The 12,018-nt window shown below is 44.1% G+C and overlaps 1 protein-coding gene across 1 annotated transcript in view; it reads left to right on the forward strand.

Moving 5' to 3' along the window:
• Positions 1–11,156, forward strand: part of LOC118399351 (F-actin-uncapping protein LRRC16A) — a 35,152-nt gene extending 23,996 nt beyond the window's left edge. The window contains exons 25-39 of the mRNA XM_035795365.2: positions 69–167; positions 1,507–1,635; positions 2,068–2,202; positions 2,577–2,752; positions 3,215–3,302; positions 3,482–3,634; positions 3,752–3,818; positions 3,964–4,154; positions 4,308–4,426; positions 8,005–8,395; positions 8,810–8,852; positions 9,156–9,308; positions 9,479–9,595; positions 9,927–10,079; positions 10,424–11,156. Of these exons, the coding sequence (XP_035651258.1) occupies positions 69–167; positions 1,507–1,635; positions 2,068–2,202; positions 2,577–2,752; positions 3,215–3,302; positions 3,482–3,634; positions 3,752–3,818; positions 3,964–4,154; positions 4,308–4,426; positions 8,005–8,395; positions 8,810–8,852; positions 9,156–9,308; positions 9,479–9,595; positions 9,927–10,079; positions 10,424–10,602 (2,193 nt within the window). The 3' untranslated portion in view covers positions 10,603–11,156. The remainder of the gene's footprint in view (positions 1–68; positions 168–1,506; positions 1,636–2,067; positions 2,203–2,576; positions 2,753–3,214; positions 3,303–3,481; positions 3,635–3,751; positions 3,819–3,963; positions 4,155–4,307; positions 4,427–8,004; positions 8,396–8,809; positions 8,853–9,155; positions 9,309–9,478; positions 9,596–9,926; positions 10,080–10,423) is intronic.
• The last annotated feature ends 862 nt before the right edge of the window (positions 11,157–12,018 follow it).

Consider the following 12,018-nt stretch of genomic DNA (forward strand, 5'->3'; position numbering starts at 1 on the left):
GGGTTGAATGCAAAAAACGTCACATTTACTGTATAGACGTTGACATTTTTTAAAATCAATCTCTACAGATGGAGCGGTATCTACTAAGGAACCACGAGACTCGAAAATACCTCCAAGAGCAAGCTTACCGTCTCCAGCAAGGCATTGTCACGACCACCACACAACAGGTGACCCGTCTGTTTAAATGTTTGACCTGTAACTTTCATTTTCATGTATAGGCACTTGTTTGGATAAATGTTAGTAGTACCTTGAGTTTCCCCTGGGGAAGTGAAAGTTACATACAGTGTCTTCGGAAAGTATTCAGACCCCTTGACTTTTTCCACATTGTGTGACATTACTGCCTCATTCTAAAATTGATTAAATACTCCCCCCCCCCCCATCAATGTACAAACAATACCCCGTAATGACAAAGCAAAAACAGAAATATCACATTTACATAAGTATTCTGACCCTTTACTCAGTACTTTGTTGAAGCGCCTTTGGCAGTGATTACAGCATAGAGTGTTCGTAGGTATAACGCTACAAGCTTGGCACACCTGTATTTGGGGAGTATTTCCCCATTCTTCTCTGCAGAGCTCTGTCCGGTTGGATGGGGAGGGTTGCAGCACAGCTATTTTCAGGTCTCTCCAGAGATATTTGATCGGGTTCAAGTCTGGGCTCTGGCTGGGTCACTCAAGGATCTCTCTGTACTTTGCTCCGTTCATCTTTGCCTTGATCCAGACTAGTCTCCCAGTCCCTGCCACTGGAAAACATCCCCACAGCATTATGCTGTCACCACCATGCTTCACCATAGGGATGGTGCCAGGTTTCCTCCAGACGTGACTCTTGGCATTCAGGCCAAAGAGTTCAATCTTAGTTTCATCAAACCAAAGAATCTTGTTTCTCATGGTCTGAGAGTCTTCAGGTGCCTTTTGGCAAACTCCATGCGGGCTGTCATGTGCATTTTACTGAGGAGTGGCTTCCGTCTGGCAACTCTCCCCAAAGGCCTGATTGGTGGAGTACAGCAGAGATGGGAGAACCTTCCAGAAGGACAACCATCTCCACAGAGGAATTCTGGAGCTCTGTCAGTGACCATCATGTTCTTGATCACCTCCCTGACCAAAGTACCCTTCCACTGATCTGATCATCTCAAGCATGATCAATGGAAACAGGATGCACATGAGCTCAATTTCGAGTCTCAGAGCAAAGTGGGTTATGTAAAGAAAGTATTTCAGTATTTTAAATACATTTGCAAAAATTCTAAACATGTTTTTGAGTTGTCATTAATAGGTATTGTGTGTAGATTTCGGATATTTTTTATTTCAATTAATCCATTTTAGAATAAGGCTGTTATGTAACAAAATGTGGAAAAAGTCAAGGGCTCTGAATATTTTCCGGAGGCACTGTACCACATCTTTTAAGTGTTGAATGACCATAAACCATTACATGACCTCTCCCATTGAATGATGAACGACCGCTCAATATCTTCTGATGACCTCTTGACCCCTCCTGCCTTCTGCTGCTCAGATGATGGACAGGATCTGTGTAAAGGTGCAGGACCACCTAAACTCCCTGCGGTATACGGAGACCGCTGTCATCCAGGAGGACATGAATGTGGCCAAGAACCTCATGAAGGACGCCAGGAACTCCAAAAGAGTGAGCTGAGAACCAGACATATTATTCTCATAGAACCGCTAGAACAAATTAACTTAGAAAAGATAGACTGTGGATGTCAAACTCTGTGCTAGGGAGACAAAAAGTGATCAACATTAACCTCAAATTCTACATGGGACTTCCTGGTTAAATAACATTTTGAATAACATTAATGCAGAATGGGAGAACCTCCAACTCAAATGGTTAGGTTTTGGCCTTTCTAGGGAGTTTTTCCTAGCCACCGTGCTTCTACACCTGCATTGCTTGCTGTTTGGGGTTTTAGACTGGGTTTCTGTACAGCACTTTGTGATATCAGCTGATGTACGAAGGGCTATATAAATACACTTGAATTGAAGTTCGATGAGAAAAGAGCACAGTCTAATCTTTTCTCCAATTTTTCTGTCTGTCCATTCCATACCCTGCTCATCTATCTAGCTACTGCCCAACCTGTACCACCTGAGGGGATCTCTTGGTGGCATGGGCGGCCCCCCTGACATGGGCGGCCCCATTCAGGACAAGCTGGAGTCCATGGCTGGGGAGATGGCCAGGGTCATGGATGAGCAGCTACAGGTACACAACAGTCAACACAGCAGTAAATGCATGATGTATTTACTGTATTTTAACAGTATTTTTTTGAACCAGATATGTTTAATGTTGATGTATCTCTGTGAATTACATAGTCTAGTGTTTCTCAACTCCAGTCCTCGAAGTTGGATGTTTTTGTTTTCATCCCGCACAGGCACACATGATTAAACTGATCATGAGCTTGATGATTATTCATTGAGTAGTTGAATCCGGTGTGCTTGGCCTTGAACAAAACTGTGCAAGTTGAAAAAAAACTGCCCTAGTCCTTTCAGCAACTGTAAATTTGAACAACAAGACAAAATAAGAAGCTAGTGCAATGCTCTTGCCTACCCCTCTTTCTCTCGCTCTCTTTGGTCCAGACGTTGTTACAATCTATGGTTGACACCGCTGAGGGCCTCTGTCCCCACGTGATGAAGAGGAGCAACCTGCACCAGGAGCTGATGAAGGCCAGTGCAGGCAGGATGACCGTCCCCCATAGCTTCATCACCACCACACTACTGGAGCAGTCAGGAGTCGACATCATCAACAAGATCAGGTAATCACAGCATGGGCCTGGTCAAGCCTGGCTTGGTCAAGATAGCTAGCTGACGTTCTCCTCCAGAGTGACTTACAACAAGTGCATTCAACTAAGGAAAGGAAAACAACGACAAAACAAAACTATCTCCAAAAACAAAGTTCAAAGATTCATGCTGGTCCAATGGGAGGCCTGCTGATCCCGGGGGGCTGGATTGGAGGAGCATTTTGAGACTTAATCAGTCAATTATTTCAAATACCGACGTTATCAGTTGATCGTGTGAATTCAAACTGAATCATTCATTGTGATCTGCACTGTGTATGATGTCCTAGTGAAATAATTGATTAGGATTAGGTCACATAGCTTCAGCTGCTAACTTCACTCTCAGAAAACTGCTGTAACATATATATGCAGCCCGGTCTTGATACAGTTCAGATAGTAGAGAGATAGTCTCTGGCTCATGTTCTCCTCTCTGTCACACAGTGAAGTGAAGCTCAGTGTGGCGTCCTTCCTCTCAGACCGTATCGTGGATGAGATCTTGGAATCTCTGTCCCGTTCCCAAAACACTCTGGTCAGTACTGTATACTACAACAGACTCTCACTCTGTATTTCTCTTTCACACACACAATAATACATTTTTGCTTCAATTGCTTGTAATGATGATTATAGAGCACTTCTGCACCACATAAAAAACAAATACTGGTGAAGGAACACTGCCACTATATGCCTTTTCCTCCCTTCCCACACCAGGCAGAACACCTGACCAGGAAAGCGCAGCCTCTTCTCCACCAGGACTCAAAAGAGACAGAGGTGCTGGATGAGACTGTCCTCCAGCCTGAGGCCCAGACCCAGGAGCAGATGCAGCAGCCTGCTGAGAGTCTGGAGGAGATGGACACCTGTGTGGTAACTAAGACTAGTCCCTTCTGCTATTAGGTTTTGGGTTTGTGATCCTGATCTGCTGTACTGAAGCATGACTCACTGGCTGACTGTTTTTCTCTTGACTGTATTTGTGACCTGCAGATGACACCCAAGTCCAAGAGGAAGAGCATTCTCTGCAGGATGCTGCGGCCTGTCTCTGTGGCGTTTGGTGAGTTGATGTTCTACATCCTGGGTACCGTAGATCTGGTCAAATAGATTTAAACTACAATACAGTAGTAATGTAGTATTTCAGCCTCGGAATGAGAGGGGTTTTGGTTTTACCTCGTCTATTGATGGTTGTTCTTGTCCGTCAGAAATGGAGTTTGACTTGGACAAGGCCCTGGAAGAAGTGCCTATACACGAGGAAGACTCGCCCCCTCCTCCCCTATCGGACAAAATGCCGACGTACTTTGGCGAGCTGCCCACTATGGAGGCCCGGAAGCTGGAGCACCACACCAAGCTCCGCCCCAAACTAAAAAAGAGGACCAAGCCTAGCCGAGCACCAGTAAGGCCTTCCACCTGCCCCCTCGCTCCTAATCCTCATTTGATTTCTCCCTCTTCCACTCTCTTTCTGCCTTCTTTTTCTATTTATACGTCTAGCTACTATACTCTATGATATTGAGTATGTCTTGATACTCAATATTTTTGGTGTTCTCAGCGGGATTCAATCTGCACCTCTCCACCACCAGAAGAAGTGGAGCAGAACGGCCTGTTGGGAAAAGTGGATGAGGGTGTTGATGAATTCTTTTACAAGAAAATCACCCAACTTAGTTTTAAGTGAGTGCTAATTCCTTTTATGGTGAACTCTTTCCAAAAAGTAAATGGAATTACTTGACGTTTAGAATAATTGACTCTAGTTTCCACAAGATTTAAATCACAAGCATGCAGCAGTAAGCTATGTGTAACTACCTACAATGTCTAACTACCTACATGTAAATGCTAAAATTAAGGGAACACCAACATAGTGTCTTTTAATAGGGTGTTGGGCCACCACGTCCCACCAGAAGAGCTTCAGTGAGCTTCAGTGCGCATTGGCATAGGATTCTACAAGTGTTTCAAATTTGATTTGTCACATGCACAGAATACAACAAGTGTAGACTTTACCGTGAAATGCTTACTTACATGCCCTTAACCAAATCAAATCTAATTTTATTTGTCACATACACATGGTTAGCAGATGTTAATGCGAGTGTAGCGAAATGCTTGTGCTTCTAGTTCCGACAATGCAGTGATAACCAACAGTGCAGTTCAAGAATAAGAAAATATTTATCAAGTAGACTAAAATATAAAGTAATTGTAAAAGTAACACAATAACAAGGCTATTTACAGGGGGCACTGGTACCGAGTCAGTGTGCGGGGTACAGGCTAGTTGAGATAATCTGTACATGTAGGTGGGGGCGAAGTGACTAGGCATAAGTAACAAACAGCGAGTGTACAAAATTGTCCGGTGGCGATTTTATGAATTGTTAAGTAGTCTTATAGCTTAGGGGTAGACGCTGTTGAGGAGCCTTTTGGTCCAAGATGTGGTGCTCCGGTACCGCTTGCCGTGCGGTAGCAAAGAAAACAGTCTATAACTTGGGTGACTGGAGTCTCTGACAACTTTATGGGCTTTCCCCTGACACCGCCTATTATATAGGTCATGGATGGCAGGACGATTGGCCCCAGTGATGTATTGGGCCGTTCGTACTACCCTGTGTAGCGCCTTACGGTCAGATGCCGAGCAGTTGCCATACCAGGCGGTGATGCAACCTGTCAGGATACTCTCGATGGTGCAGCTGTAGAACCTTTTGAGGATCTGGGGACCCATGCTAAATCTTTTACAGTCTCCCGAGGGGGAAAGGTTTGGTCGTGCCCTCTTCATGACTGTCTTGGTATGTTTGGACCATGATAGTTTGTTAGTGATATGGACACCAAGGAACTTAACTCTCAACCCGCTCCACTACAGCCCCGTCGATGTTAATGGGGGCCTATTCGGCCCGCCATTTCCTGTAGTACATGATCAGCTCCTTAGTCTTGCTCACATTCGGGGAGAGGTCGTTGGTGATCAGGCCTACCACTGTTGTGTTTTCAGCAAACTTAATGATGGCGTTGGAGTCGTGTTTGGCCACACAGTCGTGGCTGAACAGGGAATACAGGAGGGGACTAAGTACACACCCCTGAGGGGCCCCAGTGTTAAGGATCAGCGTGGCAGACGTGTTGTTGCCTACTCTTACCACCTGGGGGCGGCCCATCAGGAAGTCCAGGATCCAGTTGCAGAGGGAGGTGTTTAGTCCCAAAGTCCTTAGCTTAGTGATGAGCTTTGTGGGCACTATGTTGTTGAATGCTGAGCTGTAGTCAATGAACAGCATTCTCACATAGGTGTTCCTTTTGTCCAGGTGAGAAAGGGCAGTGTGGAGTGTGATTGAGATTGCGTCATCTGTGGATCTGTTGGGCGGTATGCGAAATGGAGTGGGTTTAGGGTGTCTGGGAGGATGCTGTTGAAATGAGACATGACCAGCCTTTCAAAGCACTTCATGGCTACCGACGTGAGTGCCACGGGGCGGTAATCATTTAGGCAGGTTACCTTCGCTTCCTTGAGCACAGAGACTATGCTGGTCTGCTTGAAACATGTAGGTGTTACAGACTCTTTCAGGGAGCCATTGAAAATGTCAGTGAAGACACTTGACAGTTGGTCCATGCGTGCTTTGAGTACGTGTCCTGGTAATCCGTCTAGCCCAGCGGCTTTGTGAATGTTGACCTGTTTTAAAGGTTTTGTTCACATCAGCTACCGAGAGCGTTATCACACAGTCATCCAGAACAGCTGGTGCTCTTGTGCATGCTTCGGTGTTGCTTGCCTCAAAGCAAGCATAAAAGGCATTTAGCTCGTCTGGTAGGCTCACATCACTGGGCAGCTCCCGTCTGGGTTTCCCTTTGTAGTACGTAATAGTTTAAGCTCTGCCATATCCGACGAGCGTCAGAGCTGGTGTAGTGGATTCAATCTTAATCCTGTATTGACGCTTTGCTTGCTTGATGGTTCATCTGAGGGCAGAGCAGGATTTCTAATAAGCGTCCGGATTAGTCTCCCGCTCCTTGAAAGCGGCAGCTCTAGCCTTCAGCTCAATGCGGATGTTGCCTGTAATCCATGGCTTCTGGTTGGGATATGTACGTACAGTCACTGTGGGGACGACGTCATCGAAGCACTTATTAATGAAGCCGATCACTGAGGTGATGTATTCCTCAATGCCATTGGATTAATCCCAGAACATATTCCAGTCTGTGCTAACAAAACAGTCCTGTAGTGTAGCATCCGCATCATCTGACCACTTCCGTATTGAGCGAGTCACTGGTACGTCCTGCTTTAGTTTTTGCTTGTAAGCAGGAATCAGGAGGATGTATAGAGAGCTTTGTATGCATCTCTGTGTGTGCAGTAAAGGTGGTCTTTTTTCCCTGGTTGCACATGTGGCATGCAGGTAAAAATTTGGTGAAACTGATTTAAGTTTGCTCGCATTAAAGTCCCCAGCCACTAGGAGCGCCGCTTCTGGGTGAGAATATTCTTCTTTTCTTATGGCCTTATAGAGTTGGTTGAGAGCGGTCTTAGTGACAGCTTCGCTTTGTGGTGGTAAATAGACGGCTACGAATAATGCAGATGAGGTACTCTACCTCAGGTGAGCAATACCTCGAGACTTCTTTAATATTAGACATTGCACACCAGCTGTTATTGACATAAAGACACACACCCCCACCCACCCCTCGTCTTACCAGAGGTAGCGTCTCTGTTCTGCCGGTACATGGAAAATCCCGCTAGCTCTATATTGTCCGTGTCTTCATTCAGCCACGTCTCGGTTAAACATAAGATGTTCGTTTTTAAAGTCCATTTGGTAGGATAATCTTGATCGCAGGTTTGGAACGCCACTGGAGTGAGGCGACACCATTCTTACGAGAAATTCCATAATTTGGTGTTTTGTTGGTGGTGCAAAACCCGTTCTCAGGCACCGCTCCAGAATCTCCGATAAGTGTTTAATTGGGTTGAAATCTGGTGACGCAGACACGCACACATACACACACACCCTTTAAACCCCCTATGCTCCTTTGAGGTCCCTCTTTCAAAGTCACTGAGATCTCTTCTTCTAACCATGGTAGCCAAAAATAACGGGCAATTGGGCCCTAAGCATGATGGGATAATAATTGCTTAATTAACTAAGGAACCACACCTGTATGAAAGCATCTGCTTTCAAAATACTTTGTATCCCTAATTTAGTCAAGTGTTCCCTTTATTTGGGCAGTTACATGTACCTTTATTTACGTATTTAGAAGTTGTTAATTATAGAAGTTGTGAGTGTGTACTGTACAGCAAAATCATTCTCTAACATTGCCAGACGACCCACCCTGAGGGGCTCCTCCAACATCCAGGAGGGTTCGGAGAAGAAACGGGAATCCCGGAAAAGCGGCTTCCTTAACCTCATCAAGTCTCGCACCTCCAAGTCCGAGAAGAGTCATGGAGCAGCCGCCATCACCACCCCGGCTTCTGCGACCGTCAGCACTGTAACCGTGGAGCCCCTATCCCCCAAGGCTCCGTTGCGGGACCACTCGGAAATCTCCCCTGACTGTTCAGAAAAGCCACCAACCCATGAACCCACTACGAAACAGCACTCGGAGAGTGACAGTAAGGGGGGTCCTCACGGTGGCTGGCACTTTGGGGTCCCCGTAATGGGCATGGACCTCCTGGCGGAGATGAGAAAAATGCATGAGAAAATGGCCTCCCATAAGGTGGGTAAACTGACCAGTTTTTGCTGCTTTTGACAGCTAAATCTATGAACCAGTAGAACCCCTTAGCATCACTGAACTACTGAATAATTACTTTCTTACAGGGTAACACACAACCTCTGAAAAAGTTTATTTTAAAGTTGAATGTACACTGTATTTGTGGTCTTCAACCTTCGATCTGCCAATCATTTGGAAGGCTATAGATCATTGTGAGTGGATAACTGTGTGAAGGTGTTGCCCTATAGTGGCTCTGTATGGAACATCCATGTCTCTGCATGGTTCAGACTGTTGAATACGGTCATGCACGAGTGCCCTCATAGAGCCATGCAGCGGAAAACACAATGGTGCCTATAAAAGCAGGTTTAGGACGAACTGAAGACATTGTCCATACTGAAAAGATGTTTGTTCTTTTGACAGTCTGACTCATCTTCCTCTTCAGACAAGGCAGATGGTAAACAAGGTGAGTTGGCCTCTATATCCCAATCAGATAATTAGATGTTTTATTCCATTTAGTGATATTTCATTATGTACTCAAAGATAGCGCAACTCAATTATGCCACAACGTCTGTCTCACTGTTCATCTTGCCAGCTGCCATGTGGTACAATAAAATGAACAAAATGTTGAATTACATTACAGTGCTAGGTAACACTTTGTTCAGACAGTACCTTGTAAAAGCTCTATGAACCATCCACACGTTTGCTGTGCATTCTGTTTCTAAGAAGTGTCCGATATGGGTCTTCTTTGTTATGTCTCTCTCTGTAGGAAAGCCAGAGAGTCAAACATCGTCGATATCGCCAAAGTCTAAGCCCACCAGTGTTACACCCAGACCCCCAGCACCCCCGGGCACCAAGCCCCACCTGGGACCACACAGTTTGGGACTTCTGAGCCCTCGCACCAGCAGCAGCCACAGCCCAGGTAGGCATATGAATAAGTATACTTTACTGATAGTGATATGGAGATGGGAAATAAGGCCATCAGAATGAAAAATGGATCAAGAAGAAGAGGACTTTGTTTATTGTGATTTTTGTCTTAATTTGTCCTGTTGTCTGTAACCACTCTTTATTTGTTAATGAATTCACCCTCAGGTGACACCCCTGACTCCCCTCTTGGAAACGTATCCCCAAAAGGACCTCTGCCCGCCCCTCGCCTGAAGAGGGCGCCGTCAGACTGTGAGCGGGAGGGGGAGACAAGCCCCATTAATGGTAGGTTTATGTATCTATTACCCATGTACCCTCCACCCAGAAGAACTGTCTTAGGAACAGCTCACGACAGTCCAAAATGTTGATATTGAGAGTAGAGGAATAATCAAAGCTATTTTGCTTCACGTAAAGACAAAGGCATTCATTTCAATTAACTGAGAACATAGTATGCTATACAAATTGTCACTGTGAGTTTGGTAGAATTGAAGCATAAAAGCCTCTTTCACCATCAGTACGAAAATGGATCCACTGTCTACTGTAAATCCATCTGGATAAAAGTGTCTGCTAAATTACTAAAATGTGAAAAGTAATGTAATCTCTCTCTGTATGTCAGTTGAACTCACAGGAGACTCTAGCCCATTTGACTTAGACCATGAGACGGACAGGTCTGTTATTGGCGGGAGACAGTGGTCCTCCCTGAAGAGTTCCACTTCTGTGGTACAGGAAGTAGAGGGTCGAGAGCGCACCAAGTCCCTCCCTGCATCTGGTTAGGCCAATTACCTTCTCTACTTCAGGTCTTTAAAAAAAAATTAAGACATGTACAGTGTTGAGGTGTAGTTTTGCATCTAGCAACAACCAATTGCAGTAATGTAAGTTTTGGCAGGTCCAATTGTGGCCGTACCTTTTGAATAACATGCAATTCTCAGTAATAGTAGTTGTATGGGTTTCTCCAGGAGCTCTTGTTGGTTTTAGTACTCACACAACTGTGACGTCGTGTTTGTAGTCTCAGTAGTACCAGTAGTTATGGTTGTAGGCTACCAGTTGTAGCTTCCTTGTTGTTTAGTACCATATCAGCTAACACACCTCTGTCTTGTGTCACTGTGCTTGCAGAGAGACCTTCGTCCATGGTGGACGCTGCCCACTGCCAAAGCCCTGGAGTGTTTGATAAAGACGACAACACGGAGGAAGACTTCCCTCCTCCCCCTGACACGGACCAAAGACAGGATCTTATGCCTGACAACGATGAGGAGGAGGAAGAGGACACCATCAATGACATCGTCCCAGTGTAGAGAGAAAAGATACAAAGTTTCTCCATACTTTCCTCAGTGTTCCATGGAGTGTCCAAGTGCACACTTCTGGAGAATTGTGGAGAATCGTAATGCAGACACATAGCAAAGAACAAAAAAAGCTTATGGACAAAACCTTGCTAATATCATTCAATCAACCAATAAGCAGTGTTGTTCCTATGTCTAATGTGCATGTAATGTATATTTGTCAATATCTATTAACACACTGAAAGAGATATATGGATGTGTTGACAAATATGTATGGGATTTACATTGTACCATGGGCAAATTGATCGAGTAAACCTTATTGATGATAGGCATAATAACTTTGATTTATCATGATTTATATGAAATACATTTATTGGGGGGCTTGGTGATGGTTTCCATATAGTGTTAGTTTTATTGGCTAAATTGATTTATGCTGAAAATACACATTTTTTTCTGTTTTTTTTTTCTCCAATGCATGCATTGTAATAAAATCATTTACATGTAACATCAAGTTGTCAATAATCCTGTATTTGTATATTTGTAACAATAAAAAAATATTTCTACTGGTATACTGCCATGTATGATTTATTCTGCCTTCATATAGACCTACTTCATAAAAGGTATGTGTTTTGCATAGGCTTACCTTGCGTGACATTTTGTTAACAGTGCAAATCTCTCTCGGTCAAAATAACATTTTATCAATATATCCGCCTGTAATTACCCCCCCCAAAAAAACTAATTCTACCTAGCTAGCTCCCTTAGCATTTTTTTATACCCTCTCCCTGGCTAACATATAATCCCTCTATTTGAGCCGGGTGTTTGAGTAGGCTAAACTAGCTAGCTGCATTTGCTAGGTAAGTAAGTGAAATGACGAAATATACTGTAGCTCGCCCTTTCTCTCTCTCTCTCTCTCTCTCTGTTGCTCCTATTTCATTTTTTAAAGAAATGAATTTGTTCAAAACTGTTCAATTATTGTCTCTCTCTCTTTGCATAGCCCACCCACCACATTTTATGCACTGCAGTCCTAGTGAGCTGTAGTTTATCCTTTCAGTACTAGACTAATTCTGTATTCCTTTGATTGGGTGGACAACATGTCAGTTCACGTTGCAAGAGCTCTGATAGGTTAGAGGATGTGCTCTGGAAGTTGTCATAATACCTGTGTTAAGTCTATTAAAGGATGTGAGAACCATGAACCTCTTAGATTTTGTAATGAAGTCAATGTACCTAGAGGAGGACGGAAGCTAGCTGTTCTCCGGCTACAACATGGTGCTACCCTACAGAGTGCTGTTGAGGCTACTGTAGACCTTCATTACAATACAGTGTGTTTTAATAAATGATTTGGTGACGTGAATATATTTTGTATAGTTTAATCTAAAAATTATAACTTTTTAAATGTTTATCTATTTTAATTTTTCATGAAATTAACTGAGG

The sequence above is a fragment of the Oncorhynchus keta genome, chromosome 20, assembly GCF_023373465.1.
Source record: "Oncorhynchus keta strain PuntledgeMale-10-30-2019 chromosome 20, Oket_V2, whole genome shotgun sequence".
In the NCBI taxonomy this organism is placed as follows: domain Eukaryota; kingdom Metazoa; phylum Chordata; class Actinopteri; order Salmoniformes; family Salmonidae; genus Oncorhynchus; species Oncorhynchus keta.